Source organism: Danio rerio, chromosome 14 (genome assembly GCF_052040795.2).
Source record: "Danio rerio strain M-AB ecotype USA chromosome 14, GRCz13ab, whole genome shotgun sequence".
In the NCBI taxonomy this organism is placed as follows: Eukaryota; Metazoa; Chordata; class Actinopteri; order Cypriniformes; family Danionidae; genus Danio; species Danio rerio.
Genome location: NC_141034.1, coordinates 55,708,066 through 55,727,500, shown reverse-complemented (window position 1 = coordinate 55,727,500; position 19,435 = coordinate 55,708,066). Strand labels below are relative to the sequence as shown.

General features: G+C 39.1%; 1 protein-coding gene and 1 long non-coding RNA gene across 13 annotated transcripts in view; one reads left to right on the top strand and one right to left on the bottom strand.

Moving 5' to 3' along the window:
- rnf44 (ring finger protein 44) overlaps window positions 1-19,435 on the bottom strand; it is a 325,815-nt gene that overhangs the window by 285,629 nt on the left and 20,751 nt on the right. For 5 of the 12 annotated variants that reach the window (XM_087280856.1, XM_087280859.1, XM_087280858.1 and 2 more), the window contains exons 3-5: window positions 14,845-15,064; window positions 9,381-9,500; window positions 5,948-6,148 (exon numbers count right to left, since the gene is read on the bottom strand). In XM_087280856.1, coding sequence (XP_087136982.1) covers window positions 5,948-6,148; window positions 9,381-9,500; window positions 14,845-15,064 — 541 coding nt within the window. 12 annotated transcript variants of the gene reach the window in all.
- LOC147840942 (uncharacterized) lies at window positions 6,498-8,317 on the top strand. The gene is made up of 3 exons (XR_015508066.1): window positions 6,498-6,963; window positions 7,115-7,651; window positions 7,746-8,317. It is a non-coding gene; the product is annotated as an uncharacterized LOC147840942 (long non-coding RNA).

Sequence of the window (19,435 nt, the reverse complement as noted above, 5' to 3'; positions counted from 1 at the left end):
AGTAAGCTGGATTTGGATATTGACGATTTGACATGATCCAGGATCGTTTCGTTCTTCAAAGCTGATCCGAGAGTTGTTGTCATAGCAACAGTTCTGCTAGGTCAAACCTGATCGGGAGCAGGTTCAAGTCATATAAACAGGATTAGATCGGCTCAGTTCAAGCAAAGATAATACAGAAAGTATGTACCGAATTCTGATATTTTCTTACAGTAGTAGTTATTTACACTTGGGAAAATGGTACATTATTTTTTAACTATATATATAAAGTTATAGTCATTAATAAAATAAATAGAGTTATACATATTAATAAAACGTATGCAATCTCCACCCTCGAAATGAAAGTACAAAGACTGCCATCTGGTGGTGCAAAGAGAAAACTTATTGGTATGAACTTTTTAGATCGCTTTAGTACAAATTGTGTACAATAGAAATGCAGAATATGTGACTTTTTTAAAGCAATAATACATTTATGCAGTCATGAACATGTTTTGATAGTTAATATGCCAGTGATTTGACGCTTCACAAAAATTGCAGACGCCTTTACCAATATCAAAATGCTTTTGTAAACATCCAGTTATTCTTTACACCGATTAAAAAACGGCTACTATAATAAAGAAAATATTTTCTAAATGTAGAACTAAATACATTGATTTGCATTGAAATACATGATGAATACTCTTGACACATGAAAGTGTAAAGCCTGCAGCTCACAACAAATGTGGAAGGTTATTGCGTGTCATATTTAACAAGCCGTTTACTGCTAATTTGATGTAATTTTGCTCACATGGATAATTGAATATTAATCAGATGATGTCATTATGCTGCTGTGCCGTCAGCCAATCGCTGCACTGCTGATCATGATTTCGAAGATCGATAAATCTGTCCTTCATAACACACGCAGCGATCTCAGATCAGTTTATCCAGACATTCTAATCTGATTCGCGAACTTGTTTGAAGAACCAAATTAGCGAGAGATCAGTTATCACGATGAACAGATCCAGGATCTGCCAAATCATCTTAGATCATTTAAGCGAGGTGTGAAGAACGGACCCCTGGCTTTTCGTTCTATGAGGGAATATCTGCAGAAGTTCATCACAGGCATGTCAACCATCAGTTTTCTGCCTTAAACATGGACTTGTTGGTCAACAGGAGACCGCCCGCTGGGGCGTGACGATGCGCTAAAACTATCAATATGAAAATAAATTAATTAATATTTTTCATATCATAATATAGTAATCACAAACTGCAATATATCATGCATTAAACTCAAACCAACATTGGCGGCTTTATACGTCGGTCTGCGCTGATGTTAACCTAGATAAATGTGCACTATTATTAGGTGCATCTCCAAGTGTTCAAGGAGGCTAAATTAGCACAGAGCTGCATGACAACTGAACACACACATCGGCTGTATACTGACTCAAACAATGGCTAGAAGAAAATCAAGAGGAAGCATGAGAAGACATCTACTGTGCCCTGTTTAATAGAATAAGATTACACACCATTTTAAAAAGAATCATCTCACCCTAATATTTAATATTGCTCCATATATTGTAGTGTTATTCCAGGTACAATCGGCTGTAGGCAATAATCCATCACTCGAGGCTAATCGTTTTCAGTAGATTATAATAGGATTGCTTGAGTAAATACTCAGTAATCCTTTTACACATAGTAATACTGTAGTGCAATGCACTCAACAATAATAAAATACAATAATAAACTAGTGCTGCACTGAAATCTACATTTTTATAGATGAAATATGAATCAATGAAATAGTTTTTTACATTCTCCCCATCCTATTTGAAATAAAAAAAAATTTGGCTTCATAATCGTATTATTATCATTATTATTACAGCATTTTTACATGTATTTAATAGAAAGTGTTTAATTCATATTTATAAAGAGTCAAATGAATAAATACAGCTATATAGCTATAACAGTTTAAAATCTATTCATTCATTTTCTTGTCGGCTTAGTCTCTTTATTATTCCAGGGTCGCCACAGCGGAATGAACCGCCAACTTATCCAGCAAGTTTTTACGCAGCGGATGCCCTTCCAGCCGCAACCCATCTCTGGGAAACAACAACACACCCTCAAACACAACGGACAAGTTAGCCAACTGTCACCGACTCGGTCCCAGTCATTCCCCTCGCTGGCCAGCAGAGGCCACCATCTCCGGACTTTTAAACATTACGTCATCCATTCACTCTGATCCAGCACACCTGATCTTCATTCCGTTAATGACCCACGTACCCTTTATAAGCAGCTCACACTCACACAGTCTTTGCGAAGTCTTGTTTAGCCCCGGCCAGCATTACTGAGCGTTCTATCCTGCCTGATCTCCTGTTTACTACTTCAGCCCGTTTCCTGACTCTGCTCTGCCTTCTGCCTGCCCACGACCAAAGCCTGTTACACGGACTCTGATTCTCGCTGCCTGCCCTCGACCCAAGCCTGGTAAATTACTCTGTGTCTGTCAGCCGCCAGCCCTATCTTTATTGCTGTGTATGTTGTATGTCCGCACAGTCGTGCGTGTTGTATGTTGAGTAAAGTGTGACTTAATAAATACTGCAAATGAATCCCTCCGTGTCAGTCTCCCCGTTACACCAACCCAATTCACCTGTACTGCATGCGTTTGGATTGTGGGGGAAACCAGAGCACCTGGAGTAAACCCAAGCGAAGGCAGGGAGAACATGCAAACTCCACGCAAAATCACTGGGATTTCGATCCTGTTTTAATGTTAGGAAATTTAAAGACCCTGTCCAAACAGCTTTCAAAAATTAATTTTGCATAATAGGTGCTCTTTAAACCCCAATATTATTCAGCTGCGCCATAAACAATAGTTGTAGTTATGGCATACCTGTCAACATTGGGATGTGAAAATAAGGGATATTCGATTGCTCTAACTGTTGATGCTTATTTAAAGGTTCACGAAACCCTCGAGTACTTTATTTAAGATGTTAACAGATTTGTAAATGTTGAGCATCAGTTAAGACAATGTTAGCACCTGTCAGCTTTAATTGTGGGGAAAACTGGATCATTTTGAGCTTTTGTCAGCTAATTTCAGCTTCCGGGTTTAAAATGATTTTTGGGGCGGGATCAAAATCGGTGACGTAGCGCAAAACTGCAAGTGCAAAGATGACGCGTCGAGTTCTCATTAATATTCATAGCGGAGTTTTCTTATCCTATGAGAAGAGACTGCTTCTTAATTATTCATGACTGCACGTGCTTTCCGAAGGCAAAGCAGTCTGGCCAGCACCAAGCTGTGAGTGTGAGATCCTACGTTGATGATTGGGTGAAACGCGTCCGCGGACCCACGGTTCACAGTATTTAGTCGTTCATGAAGGGTCGTATGCGTTCGTTTCCATGAACCACGGTGTTTGTTGCATGTTTTTCCCATGATGCTGTCAGGGCCGATACAGCAAAAGCTATTTGTGTGCATCAAGCATTTTTGTCAGGAGAGCAGTACGAGAATTGGAGAATGGCGGACGCTGTCTTTTATCAGGAGTTCGTTTACATTCAGACACATCACTGTGCTGATGTGTTCGCCTAAATCCTTTAGATCAGGGGTCACCAAACTTGCTCCTGGAGGGCCGGTGCCCTGCAGATTTTACCTCCAACCCTAATCAAACACACCTGAACAAGCTAATCAAGCTTTTACTTGACATACTTAAAACATCCAGGCAGGTGTGTTGAGGCAAGTTGGAACTAAACCCTGCAGGGACACCAGCCCTCCAGGACCAGGATTGGTGACCCCTGCTTTAGATTACCAGCAGGGCTAATGGTTAAAATAGACAGGGCAAGAGACCTGCTGCACTGAGTCTGCATTCAGACCCGGGGGTTGAGGGAGAAGTCCTGATTTACAATAGGGTTTATATAAACATGATTATCTTTATAATGATATAGATTGTGGTTATGTGTATATGAAATTAGAAATGACAAATGTAGCAGGGTATTCAATTACTGTTTATTTTTTTGCATTTTAACTTTGTAAACCATAAGATCATGCGTCTTCTCATGGTTTGTGTCTCATTTTGTGAGCCGACTGACAACAGTTGTTTGCTCCCCTCCTTCTCCCCTGCTCTGCTGGCCACGCCCACTCCTGCCTCTGCTCGTGGAGCTCCACACCCAATATGATGCATCTTTTAAAGGGTCACGAAACACCAGAACACATGTTTTGAGCTGTTGACAGTCGTATGTCACACACTGCTAAAAACACTATTAGGACACCTATATTTCACTAAAAAGTGTAATTTGGTTGTTTTTGCGTTATTTCAAGTAAATTCGTACTTCCTGTTTGAAACGAATTTTTGAAGCTGCGTCACGGTCATGACATAATAGCGTGTATTCCAGCGTGCAGACTGGACGTCTGTGCCAGAGTGTGTCTTATTACGTCTTACAGTGTGATGCATTAATGCATGAGTAAGGCTTGGTTCAAACCAATCAGCGCGCTCTATTGTGCAACTTCATTAATATTCATTAGTGTCACAGTGTTTACGCCACAGAGACGCCACGTTGTGTTGGCAAAACAAGCGTGAAGTGTTGCTTTTATAGTTTGCTGCCATTAAGTTTTGTTTTCATTTTCTCTCTGTGAGAGCTCAGCTGGAGTCACGTGTGGATTAACAGTGTACGCGACGCTCGACAACAATAACTTACGTGTCTAAGGGGGATTATTGTTTACCTGAGAGCTGTTCTCATCTGCAAACGCTGAGATCCGGATTCGCTTGTAACGTTAGTCTCCTCTCCATAAGGACGCGGCTCTAGTTGCTGGTGATTGTCCTGTCTCTACAGATTTGGTAAGTGAGCGACCAGTGCTCTTTGTTTATTCAGTTTGTTCGTATCGAATTAAGTTAACTATTGCACTGAGTGCAAACATTGCACCGCATTTAGTGACCGGAATAACACACGCGGCTTTCTGACGCTACCTGTCGAGTGCATCCAAGTTTCCGGGAAATGCGGAGGGTTTTTATTCTCTCATTCGCCGTGCGGTATCAAACATTGCATAAAAAATACACGCTTAGAGCAGTTCCTCCAATCAAATATCTCGTTTGTCGCGAGGGGCATGAATGAATTCCCTGAATGAAAGAGCCAAACTGCAGTTAAAGTCCACCATTTAATAATTTGGCAAATAATTCGACTACAGATGTCCATGTAGGTTAAACACCATCACTTTCTCATGTGTGTGTATTTTGACTGAAACTCGCGCGTGCCCAAATAGACACTCCCACACCATCCCACTTTAGTTCCTCCAACACTCCCCCCTAAACAGAGCTGGACACGCCCACTTTTCTGACTTTTTCCAAAGTAGAGGTGTGAAAACACCCTGCTGAAACGAGGGGGTTTCATGGCCCTTTAAAAAAATCTGAGGAAGTGGAAGATGTCAAGGCCCTTTAGGATCAAATTTGTTATGTTTAAAAGAAAACCCACCAAGATCGACATGTTTAGATACTATTAATAATATGTATAAATGTCTGTTCAAACACGCACCCAAAACCCAGTGTGTCCACTTTCGCTCTGCTTTAATCTCGTGTGCAGAATCCGTTTGGGAAGCAGCGTCTATTTATCACTATGGAGCACGTCAGCTGACAGTCACGCAATGCTATATGAACTGGTTTGAGGATTGCATAGGAGAGGCAATGACACCTGGAATGGAAAGAAAAGGGAATCCCGCCGTTTTTACGTTTATTTTAAAGTGTTTTCATGCCTAAACAAAGCGAAAGCACAGAACAGACTCGCATTTAAGAGTGAGGGGCGGCCCCTGGTGGTTCGGCGGTATGGGTTGTGTATAGGGAGGATTGAATCTTTCATGTTTATTGCCACCCTTCATAGAAAGATTAAAAATACAGGATGATAGCGGGATAGAAGTGTAAAATACCGGAGAATCCTGATAATAACGGGAGGGTTGACAGGTATGATTTATGGTAGTTTGTGTTGCCGGAGTGTTACTCACCATGCGCGGGTGCTGCGGCTGAATGGGGACGAACTGGTTGATCGGCGGCAGATGAGGAGGAGGAGGATGAGGAGGGTGAGGTGGAGGCTGGTGGGGCGCCACTGCAGGACTGGGGTGCAGGATGAAATGCTCACTGGAGATCAGCGGAGGGAACGCCTGATAGGACACCGGCAGATGCTGCATGGTGCAGGCCTGAATGAGCTGCACACACACACACACAGAGAGAGAGAGAACACTGAAATGGACTGTGACTTGAAAGCGTGTTTGTATATTTCTAATAACGCTGAGAAAGAGACATGGTCAAATGCTCTGGAAAAGATCTCACTTTTGCACTGTGTAGCAATCCAATATATTATTTCAAAAGCATCAGGCTTAATGATAAGCAATCCTGCATAGTACTGGGAAAACGTGATGCATGTATACACAATTTATACAATGCAAAAAAAAAAAAACATTCATTTATATGTTAGAAATAATCTATCACATACATTAATTGTAGTGTTTCGTAGATGCATTTACTTTTTAGATTTAGATGTATTTTTCTTTTTTTAGTGCACTTAATGCAATGAGGACAATGAGACATTGTATGTCTCCTGCACAATACACCACACACTCATCTGTACATCATTATTGCCACCAAAAAATACAGATGTTGGAATGTGGACACAGATGAAGCGATGACTGGAGCAGATGATTAAACTAGCAGAAAGCACACCTTCACTATCCATGAGAACGATCAGAAGCATCTGCAGCGACGATGCAAACAAACATGAAGGCTGTTGCTCGCTGTCCCTCCGAAGTTGCATCATTACAGATCATTAATCATTCCAGAGACGCCACATGAAACTCACATAGTGAATGCAGCTGTTTATTAGGGTTTTCAAAAGCAGATGGCGCTCTAGGCTAGTTTTTAAATAGAAGATGGTGCTCTAGGCTAGTTTTTACCATCAGATGTCGCTCTAGGCTAGTTTTTCAACAGCAGATGGCGCTCTAAGCTAGTTTTTAAACAGCAGATAGTGCTCTAAGCTAGTTTTTAAACAGCAAATGGCGCTCTAGGCTAGTTTTTAAATAGAAGATGCTGCTCTAGGCTAGTTTTTACCATCAGATGTCGCTCTAGGCTAGTTTTTCAACAGCAGATGGCGCTCTAAGCTAGTTTTTAAACAGCAGATGGCGCTCTAGGCTAGTTTTTAAATAGAAGATGGTGCTCTAGGCTAGTTTTTACCATTAGATGTCGCTCTAGGCTAGTTTTTAAATAGAAGATGGTGCTCTGGGCTAGTTTTTACCATCAGATGTCGCTCTAGGCTGGTTTTTAAATAGCACATGGCGCTCTAAGCTAGTTTTTAAACAGCAGATGGCGCTCTAGGCTAGTTTTTAAATAGAAGATGGTGCTCTAGGCTAGTTTTTACCATCAGATGTCGCTCTAGGCTAGTTTTTCAACAGCAGATGGCGCTCTAAGCTAGTTTTTAAACAACAGATGGCGCTCTAGGCTAGTTTTTAAATAGAAAATGGTGCTCTAGGCTAGTTTTTACCATCAGATGTCGCTCTAGGCTAGTTTTTAAATAGAAGATGGTGCTCTAGGCTAGTTTTTACCATCAGATGTCGCTCTAGGCTAGTTTTTGAATAGAAGATGGTGCTCTAGGCTAGTTTTTACCATCAGATGTCGCTCTAGGCTAGTTTTTAAATAGCAGATGGCGCTCTAAGCTAGTTTTTAAATAGAAGATGGTGCTCTAGGCTAGTTTTTACCATCAGATGTCGCTCTATGCTAGTTTTTCCAACAGCAGATGGTGCTCTAAGTTAGTTTTTAAACATCAGATGGTGCTCTAGGCTAGTTTTTAAATGGAAGATGGTGCTCTAGGCTAGTTTTTACCATCAGATGTCGCTCTAGGCTAGTTTTTCAACAGCAGATGGCGCTCTAAGTTAGTTTTTAAACAGCAGATGGTGCTCTAGGCGAGTTTTTAAACAGCAGATGGCACTTTAGGCTAGTTTTTAAATCAGCAGATGGTGCTCTAGGCATGTTTTTAAACTGCAGATGGCACTCTAGGCTAGGTGTTACCATTAGATGTCGCTCTAGGCTAGTTTTTAAACAGCAAATGGCACTCTAGGCTAGGTGTTACCATTGAATGGCGCTCTGGGCTAGTTTTTAATCAGCAGATGGCGCTCTAGGCTAGTTGTTATCATCAGATGATGCTGTAGGCTAGTTTTTAAACAACAGATGGCGCTCTAGGCATGTTTTTAAACCGCAGATGGCACTCTAGGCTAGTTGTTATCATCAGATGATGCTGTAGGCTAGTTTTTAAACAACAGATGGCGCTCTAGGCATGTTTTTAAACCGCAGATGGCACTCTAGGCTAGTTGTTATCATCAGATGATGTTGTAGGCAACATTTTAAACAGCAGATGGTGCTTAAGGCTAGTTTTTAAACAGCAGATGTCATCCTAAACTATTTGTTACTATGAGATGGTGCTCTAGGCTAGCTTTTAAATGGCAAATGGAACTCTAGGCTAGTTGTTATCATCAAGTGGCACTCTAAGCAAATTTTTAAACAGCAGATGGCACTCTAGGCTAGTTTTTAACCATCCGATGGAGCTTTAGGCTAGTTTTTAAACAGCAGTCAGCGCTCTAGGCTAGTTTTTAAACAGCAGGTGGCAGTCTAGGCTAGTTTTTACCATCAGATGTTACTCTAGGCTAGTTTTTAAACAGAAGATGGTGCTCAAGGCTAACTGTTCCCATCAGATGGCACTCTAGGCTAGTTTTTAACCATCAGATGGAGCTTTAGGCTTGATTTAAACAGCAGATTGCGCTGTAGGCAAGCTTTTAAACAGCAGATGCTGCTCTAGGCTAGTTGTTACCATCAGATGGTGTTCTAGTTGAGTTTTTAAACAGCAGATGGCACAATAAGCTACTTTTTAATGTCAAATGGCGCCCCAGGATAGATTTTAACAGCAGACTGCGCTCTAATTTTGTTCATTATTATGGCAAGTAGATAAGTAATAAGTGGTATAATGTACACCCAGCCGTTTGTTGAACTTTCGTACAATAGCTGATAAACCTGTTGGGCTTTATTCTGTGGCACTGTCTGTAAAGCATACAGCGCCATCTGCTGTTAAAAACGAAGCTCTTCATTTACAATTGCACTGCATTCGGAAAAATTGATGCAGAGCAACTCCTGTATTTGCAATGCATCGATTCCACTGAAAATGCTGCATGTGTAAAGCATGAGCGAGATGTACAGAACAACAAGATAATCTCAGGATCTCTCCAGCCGCAAGGACACACACACACACAGTACATCTACATTAGCTACAGTAAAGCTGGAGCGATGGGACATGTTTAGCGCGCTCTACACAAACTTGACTGACATCCAGCTCTTCCTTTTCAAACTCACTGGAGGAGGAAGGCAGCAGAGCAGAGAGAGCTGTCCGCTGAACATTACCGAGCATGCTGGGAGCTGCTGAGCATTGCAGGCTGGGATTGGTTGCCCGGTGTGGATGGGAAACCCGTGGGTCGTCACCGTGGTAACAGTGTAAGAGATCGGAACTGATCCTTGATGCATCTTGAAGGACGACACAAGAGAAAAACATTCAGGTTACTCACAGTGGTGGAAAGAGTTCAGACAAATCAGAATCAAGCACCATTACTCGTCTAAAAATGTAGTGCAAGTAGAGTAAAAGCCCTTCTGAAAGTACTTAAGAGTAGTGAGTATTACACTGTAGAAGGTTGAAGTGTTTACATACAATTTGTGTGTGTGTGTGTGTGTGTGTGTGTGTGTGTGTGTGTGTGTGTGTGTGTGTGTGTGTGTGTGCGCAAACGTCACATTCTGTAGTGCATTTAGTGATCGTTTAATGTGATTTCAGCAATCATACAGTAAACATTCATCATCTTCTCATTAGTAAAATGTATCTAAACAGTCTCTCATCATTGCATGTAAGGATTTTAGACATCTTCTTTAACACTTTTAATGCTTGCAGATGGTATGCTGCATTTTAAAAAAGTCTTCAGTATCAGGGCTGGAAATGAACTTTTTTAGTTGGTAGCACCAGTGCTCCTAACTTTAAAAATTTAGGAGCGCCCACCAAAAGTGAATGAGCACCACTGCAAACTGTTTATTAAAGGATTTATTGTCTTTGAAAACAACAACAATTAGGACTAACAAAAACCAGAAACATCTAACTAATGCTGTGATGCCTTCATATTTGTGCCATAATTCCAAAATGAAAGTTGTGACGACCCCAGGACTTCAGTATGGATGTGGCAGATCCTGATTGGGTGCCTGGTTGTCACTAATTGGCTCAAACCATATAAAAGTGTTTTTTGTGCTAGCTTCAGGAGGACGGTGTGGCTACGGGCCGTCCTCGTATCAAGATCATCCCTTCCTTTCTGCAACCCTATGGTTTTGTTTAGCATTATTTATTTGTGTAGTTAAAGTAGTTATTTTCTTTATTTTCCCCTAGACATTTGTTTGTTTGTTGATTTGTTGTTCTATTTAGTTTTATGCATAATAAATAAGTTGCATATACATTCTTTTGTTGTCCGAACTCTTTTATGTTGCGACTCAAACCAGGGGGTCGTAACAAAGTCTAATAAATATAAAATATTAATGATGACGATGATGACAATAATACTAACAAGGAATTACATTTCTCATGATCACGCTGCCCTGAATGTGTTTGAGTGCGAGTTATCTGCTATAAAACGTCCTACTGTTACTTTATGAAGAATAAAGGCTCCTACACACCGGGACGTTTTTAGTTTGCGTTTATCGTCAGCGTTTTTTGAGACGTTTTTCCGTATTCAGATCCAAGCGCTTTTCACTGGCGTCAAGCTGAAAAGTATGCAAAATCACTCTTTTGACATTAGATGGCGCTGCACAACTTTAAGCTTTTGACATCCGCTTATAACACAGAAGAAGAGGAGAAGAGGAAGTTCACACGTTTGTTTATAAAGGTACTGGTGACTCGAACAAGCATGGATGGTTCAAGCAGCAGCTCCAGCTCTAGCGATGAAGAAATGATTATTGTTCACAGAGCTCCACGTTCATATCTCCTCTGGGCATCTTCTTCAATGTGGGCTCGCATTGACGGTTTTGCGCTTGGGCGCCTCCAAGTGCTGCTTACTGTAACTTCAGCAGATTCGTGCACGTGAACAAAAGTGCCAATCTGATTGGTGAAGAAGGTTTTGATGCGGTGCGTCAAAACAAAAAAAATTAGCATGAGGCGTTTTTTTTTTTAATGACGCTTTTGCGCCTGGCGTTTTGCGCGTTGGTGTGCACAATCACATTGACGCCCTTTATTTAGTTTCAAGGCGTTAAACGTCGACGGAAAACGCAAGCAAAAAAGGTCTTGGTGTGCACGGGCCTTAAATGCATGTTTTGCATCAAACACAAATGAAGAATTGCAGAAAGAAATATTTATTTTGCACTATTGTTTTTATAAGCATGTCAATTTAATAAATACAATTTCTGCTACAGAACAAATGTAAGATTATAATAAACCATTCAATTTAAGGCTGAAAGCTGCAAAGCAGTCATCAGTAATTAAATAGAAAAATAACATTCATGTCAAGAAAGAACGGACAAAAGAAAAAGGAAGAAAAGTCTCACTTCTATTAGTTTTGGTTTGGGTTTGTGTCATTTTAATGCTCAGTCTCGTTATGAGCTGATCTTAATTTTTCTGTGTTCGTGGAAAGCAGGCGAGTCAGCCGAACCAATATATGAGGGGAGAGCAGGATTCTCCTGATGACCACTGGCGCGATACTGTTCTTTGTAATATTCCGCATCAGTTTAAACTGAGTAAAGGCGAGCTTCTTTGGCGATGATGTGTACAGTGTTAGATTTTACATTTTGCGGACATTTGCGCTGAACACGCAGTGAATGCAACCCATCGAGATTCGGTGTATCTTTCACTCTTTATCCGTTGGTCGCAATTTCGAGCCCTGAGCATCATGTGATTTACTTTAATGATTTAATTTAGTGCTTTAATTTAATTTAATCACTGTGATCTACTCAGCCAATCCCCATAGACATGAAAAAAATCAAGTAGTGACTGCAGGTTGAAGGAAAATAGTGAAGTAAAAGTATCAATACTGCACTAAGGGCGTACTCATACTATGCCGTCCGAACCGTGCCCAGGCCTGTTTCCCAGATCGTTTGAGAAGTGTGAGTGCGCTGAATCGGGCTCAGGCATGGTTCACTTGGCCGGCCCGGGCTGGAAGAGGTGGGCCTGAGCGCAGTTCACTTGGGCTTTGAATTATATATAATTATAACGCACCAAAGCCCGAAACTGAAAGCGAGACGTGACTTTTAAGGGACTGTTTCATATGGATTTATTAATCATTCTTACTGTTCAGTGAACGCAAACTGCTGTAGTTTATTGAATACGCAAACCCCTCACTGCACGACAGCTGCACCTTCAGCAAACCTCCTCATTCCTGCAGCACGAGGACTTAATGATTGTTTGTGAGCGCCAAAAGTGGCAGATCTGTTCGGCGAAATATAAGACTGGGTGTCACTGCATATCAAACGATTTAACTAAAGAAATCTCCACGGTGCTGAGCGAGATCGCTTACTGAACAGCGCATCATTAATGACGCAAGCGTGCTCAGGCCCGAATGTAATATGAGTGCGGGCCGTTGGGGGAGACGGGACGAGCGTGCTTTGGCCTGGTTCAAGGCAACTGTACTTAGTACAAGTACGCCCTAAAAATGTACTCAAGGGAAGTAAAAGTACATCATTTACTACTGGATTATTTCATGCCTATTTTTAAGACAGAACCCATTTATTGGAACTTATAAAGTATGATCTTATTTTAGATTTCATTAATGCTACATAATACCTAAACCCAACTACTGCCTTAATAACTATTAAGCAGCTAACTGGTAGATTATGGAGCTAAAAGTCTTAGTAAATGGTTAGCTAATAGCATGAATTGTACATTAAAGTGTGACCAAAAGACTATTCTGTGATTCTTATGAGGTGATTTTACACATATCCTTTACTCATTAAAATAGATTTCAATTTTCAAGATTATCTTTACATTATTCCTGCTCTGAGACTTTATTTATTGTTCAACATCCCATAGCTTGCATTATTATGAAGTAGTCGCCTCACAATTGTTATTTTTTTTTTACATTGCATATATTTTTTGAATACTTATACACATTTATATGCGTATATGCGTATACAATTACATAGATGTAAAATACTTAAATAGATTTTTTTAAATCACATCATTTGTTTTAATATATTTATTGATTTATTTATTATTACTTATTTTTTTAAGATTTATTTTTGGCCTTTTTGCCTTTATTACATAGGACAGTATTTTGACAGGAAGCGAAGTTGGAGAGAGAGAGAGGGGGGTAGGGAAATGTCCTCGAGCTGGAATTCAAACATGGGACGCCCTGACGTGCTACTGCACATATGTCGACACGCTAACCACTAGGCTATTGCACTGACAAATATATTTATTTTTATACTCAAATAGATGTCATGATCTCTAAAAATGAAATCCCAATTATTATATTGACCTTATTCTTCATGTACGAGCGGGCGCAGCCATTGGAATCTTTTTAGTTTGAGACTTCCGCTCTCATTCACTTCTATTGATGTTTAGATGTTAAAATCAGCTCGTTATGTTGCTTGATGTTGCACTCTGATATTTTCTTATTATATATTGCTTATTATTATGTATGGTCACGAACACACTTGTTTGTAGAGCACATAGTTTGACCATTATCAGAAGTTCTTCCGCAACGCAGAATAAGGTCAATAGTCTAACAACAAAAACAAATAAATAAAGATTAAAATGACTTTTAATATTTTAAGACTTTTACACTTGAATAAACAAAGAAATGTGTTACTTTTTAAGCTTATGTTTTATGATGTTTGATTTTCCTTTTTTGTTTATTTATATTAACATATTTATTGGTATACTTATTAAATGCCACAAAACACACTATTGTAGTCTAAGACAGCCACAAAAATTTATCATAAGAAATTAGGAAAGCAAATAATCATTTAAAACGTGTTGCGACTTGAACAAAATTAATTAATTAATTAATAACTGCACTAGTCATGAGCTAGATAGACATGAGCTTTAAAATTGTACTGCGTCTTATTGTCTTTTGATTTTGTGCCTGTTTTTATAATAATTAATAATAAATAATAATTCCTTACATTTATATAGCGCTTTTCTGGGCACTCAAAGTGCTTTACACATGGGGGGGAATCCCCTCATCCACCACCAGTGTGCAGCATCCACCTGGATGACGTGACATCAGCCATGTTGCAGCAGGCCGCACACCACACACCAGCTGATTGGTGGAGAGGAGACAGAGTGATCAAGCCAGCTATGATATGGGGATGGTTAAGAGGCCATGATGGACAGAGCCCAGTGGGTTAATTTGGCCAGGATGCCAGGCTTAAACCCCTACTTTTTCGAAGGACATCCTAGGACTTTTAACGACCACAGAGAGTCAGGAAAACTGAGCAGTATAGAGTCTCCATCATTATACTGGGGCGTTAGGACCCATACAGACCTCAGGTTGAGCGCCCCCTGCTGGTCTCACTAACACCACTTCCAGCAGCAACCTAGCTTTCCCATATGGTCTCCCATCCAGGTACTGACCAAGCACAGCCCTGCTTAGCTTTAGTGGGCGACCGTGTGAGAGTTGCAGAGAGCTAGCTGCCAGCTATCTGAACAGACAGTCCTCGTCATCATGCATGACCTTGAGTGTCGAGAAAGGCGCCATTAATAAAATGCATTATTGTTATGTTGGTCCGGTGACTTTTTCAAATCTGAAACCAACACATGAGCTATTACCTTCAATTGCTAAAAGTAATGTCCGGTGTTGTTCAGTGACAGACAGCAGCACCTGAGTGTCAGTGTTTGCGGTGGTACCTGCTCGTGTAGATCCACCATGATGGAGCTCTGTTGAGGAGGCTGGTTGGCAGTGTGCAGCATGCGTGGAGCGGCACCGCTGTGGCTGTACTGCCTGGACTCATCTAAAGGAACCTGCTGATGCTGGGAGAAGACGGCGTGGTGGAAGTTCTCATCCTGGTGAAGGGAAGTGTGAAGCGCAGGTCGATCTCGCTGGCCCCACTGATGGCGCACTGGAGGACTGGCACACATCAGCGACACAGAGCAATAATCAATGCTATATCAATGCTTTTAACACAACTCAATATCAATGCTATAGCAATGTGATGTCTAAACAATATAGATGCAATATCCAAGCAATAACAATGCTATATCAATGCAATGTTCAAGCAATTTGAATGCAATATCAATGCAATATACAAACAATATCAATGCAATATCTAAGCAATATCCAAACTGTTCTATAATTCTATAAGAATGCAAAATATATAAGGAATATTAATTCAATATGAAAGCAACATAAATGCAATAACAACGCATTATCTAAGCAGTCAATGCAATATCAATGCTATATGAATGCAATGTCAATGCAATATCAATGCATTATCCAAGCAATACCAATGCTATATGAATGCAATATTGGTGCAACATGAATGGGAAATCAATGCTATATGAATGCAATATCGATGCAATATGAATGCTATATCAATGCAATACAAATGCAATATTGGTGCAACATGAATGCAATATCAATGCTATATGAATGCAATATCATGCATTATCCAAGCAATATCAATGTTATATTAATGCAATATCAATGTTATATGAATGCAATATCAATGCAATATCTAAGCAATATCAATGCTATTTGAATGCAATATCAATGCTATATGAATGCAATATCAATGCTATATGAAAGCAATATCAATGTTATATGAATGCAATATCAATGCTATATGAATGCAATATCAATGCTATATAAAAGCAATATCAATGCTATATGAATGCAATATCAATGCAATATCTAAGCAATATCAATGCTATATGAATGCAATATCAATCTTATATGAATGCAATATTGGTGCAACATGAATGCAATATCAATGCTATATGAATGTCATATCAACACATTATCCAAGCAATATCAATGTTATATTAATGCAATATCAATGCTATATGAATGCAATATCAATGCAATATCTAAGCAATATCAATGCTATATGAATGCAATATCAATGTTATGTGAATGTAATATCAATGCAATATGAATGTAATATCAATGCAATATCTAAGCAATAACAATGCTATATGAATGCAGTAATAATGCTAAATGAATGTAATATCAATGCAGTATCTAAGCATTATCTATGCAATAACTAAGCAATATCAATGCAATATGAATGTAATATCAATGCAATATAGGTGCAACATGAATGCAAAATCAATGCTATATGAATGCAGTATCAATGCTATATGAATGCAATATCAATGCATTATCTAAGCAATATCAGTGCTATATGAATGCAGTATCATTGCTATCTGAATGTAATATCAATGTATTATCTTAGCAATATCAATGCTATGTGAATGCAGAAATCCATGCTATATGAATGCAACATCAATGCAATACTGGTGCAACATGAATGCTATATAAATGCAAAATCAATGCTAGATATCAACGCAAAATCAACAATACACATTATCAATGCAATATCAACATTATCAATACACGTCAAGATAATACATAATATCAACACATCAACATTATTAATGCAATATCAACGTAATCACTGCAACACAGGTTAAAGCATTATCAACTAAAGTGTACTCAATATCAACACAATCAACACAATATTAAAGCTTTAACAGGGCAATAAACACATTATAATCTCCTTATCAGCACATTTCCAATGGAATACAATACACAACATCAACTAAATATTCACACATCAACTAAATCAACACAACGCATTAATAGAGCAATATCAACGGACTATCAACCCGATTATCAGCACATTGTCAATGCATTAATGCATCAACGCAATTTCTAATTACAGGCTGACTGAGGACCAAGTGTTGATAGTTGTGTAAATACGAGTTCCTGATTTTAAAAACTAAAGCAAATAAACTGTGATAGTGTGAGAAATGTTGAAGCTGTCTAAATATTTTTGATTTGACCAAATTATTTTAAAAAGGTCATTATTTAGTTATTCAATCGTAAGAATGCTTAACTGTTTAAACGCCATGTCGGCAATATACTGTATTATACATTTCACATTCATCATGCAAACAATATCTTTTCTCAATTTAATTTTCCAAATAATTGACCGATTTTGATTTAATAACATTTCCCAGAGATGGGTTGTGGCTGGAAGGGCATCCGCTGCGTAAAAACTTGCTGGATAAGTTGGCGGTTCATTCCACTGTGACGCCCCGGATTAATAAAGGGACTAAGCCGACAAGAAAATGAATGAATGAATGATTTTAATAAAAGTCAGTGTATATCAAAATACACGTATACGAACATAAAAAGAAAACCTAATACACACATTTGTGATAATAATAAAATACATTCAATTGTGATCATGAGAAAATTCTAATTACTCTTGGAAAAACCTTTTAAATAATTTAAATAATTTATTTTTTCAACCAATTAAATATGAAACATCGATATACTTTTATTATGTTTCTTATATTTAAATATCTATAAATTATTGATATCTGTAAATCACAGAAGCTTATCTTGCATTGGCTCTGGGTCGCAAGCTTTTGTGGTTAGAACGACTGAAAACTTTCACCTTTTCATAAGATAAACATTTGATAATAATAATTGTGGAACAAACAACACTACTTACACACATTTGTTTAATAAAAAATACTTTGTGTACATTTTAATTAGCACATGATAAATCTGTACATACAATAATCATGTCTATAGTAATATTCCTGTACATACATTGTTCAATTTGTGTGGATCATTTTCGTTCTAAAATGCCATTTTAAAACTAGGATGTATTAGTGTAAACGGGACCTAAGTGTGTATTCTTTGCAAGTGAGTTGCTGCAGCGACGGGAGTGCAGTGGAGAATCCGGATGCCAGCTCAGCATTGCAATGTCTATAGGCCATCGGTGATGAAGGATGGCATCGTCTATCAACCCAATCCTACTATTAACTACATTATCTAAAGCAGGGGTCACCAATCTCGGTCCTGGAGGGCCGGTGTCCCTGCAGGGTTTTGCTCCAACTTGCCTCAACACACCTGCCTGGATGTTTCAAGTATACCTAGTAAGACCTTGATTAGCTTGTTCAGGTGTGTTTGATTAGGGTTGGAGCGAAAATCTGCAGGACACCGGCCCTCCAGGAGCAAGTTTGGTGACCACTGCTCTAAAGAAACCTTTTTGTAAAGCGAGATCCAAAACAGAGACTAACATCTTACATTAATAAATAATCATAACATTATGCTGTAAAGGCATAGTTCACCCAAATATTAAAACTATAAAATGATTACAAATGTTAATGGAGTTTCTTTATTCTGTTTAACAAAAAAAATAAAGTATTGTGAAGAAAGCTGAAAACCAGTAACCATTAGGCTTGGGTGGTAATGCGGTAATATGGTATATTGCGGGATCTAAAAATAGCAGTGTCAGTTTCAATTCCGTTATGTCGTCATAAAAAACACTGCACTTATATAGGAGACAAGTATTAGATAAGAAATATTATTTATTTTAATGCCTTCAAATTCATTTGCGTGATTGTCATCACAGGACAGTGTGGAGGAGAGAGAGAGAGAGAGAGAGAGGTGGGGTAAGATGGCGAGTCATGCACCAAGTGAACTGGTCTTGAAGAAGTCGACCTCTGCAATTTGGTAGTATTTCGGGTTTCGATCCAACAAGAAGGGAGACAATGTAAACACGAACTAGAGGTCTGCATTCCTGCTGCAGTACCGCGGGAGCCGTCCAGATTTCTTACGATGTGGAAGTAAATTTCTGAATAAAGCGCGGGAGTGGTCTAACAATATCGCTCCCAAGCGAGCTCGCGTGGATGCTGTTTGTGCGTGTGTGTATATGAGAAAGAGCATGATGCTGTGTGTCTTTGTTCGGTGCTGTCTATGTGTGTGTGAATGAGAGAGAGTGTGGTGCTGTGTATGTGTGTTTTTACAGACAGCGCGCAGATCTCTAATACAAACAAGACAATTTGCTAATTGTTCAACAAACAGGTGACCGTGAATCTAAGGTCGCATTTACGGTATTTACTTTCTGAATGGTTTAGGCACTAGCTAACAGTTTGCTGATGCTGTCTGAGCCTTACGTCATATGTTTTTTTATAATGAACGGTAATACCGGATAACGAGGTAAAATAAGAAATATCAAAATTTGGATACCGCCCAAGCCTAGTAACCATTGACTTCTATGTTAGGTAAAACAAATACTGTGGAAATCAATGGTTACACGTTTCCAACATTTTTCAAAATATCTTCTTTTAATTTTCAGCAGCAGACAGAAAGTCATAGGTTTGAAAGAAATGAAGAGTGAGAAATTAATGAAAATTGAGTTTTGAGAAATAAAAAAGAAATTTAGCAAACAAAAATAAAGAACTGCAAATAAAAATTGAG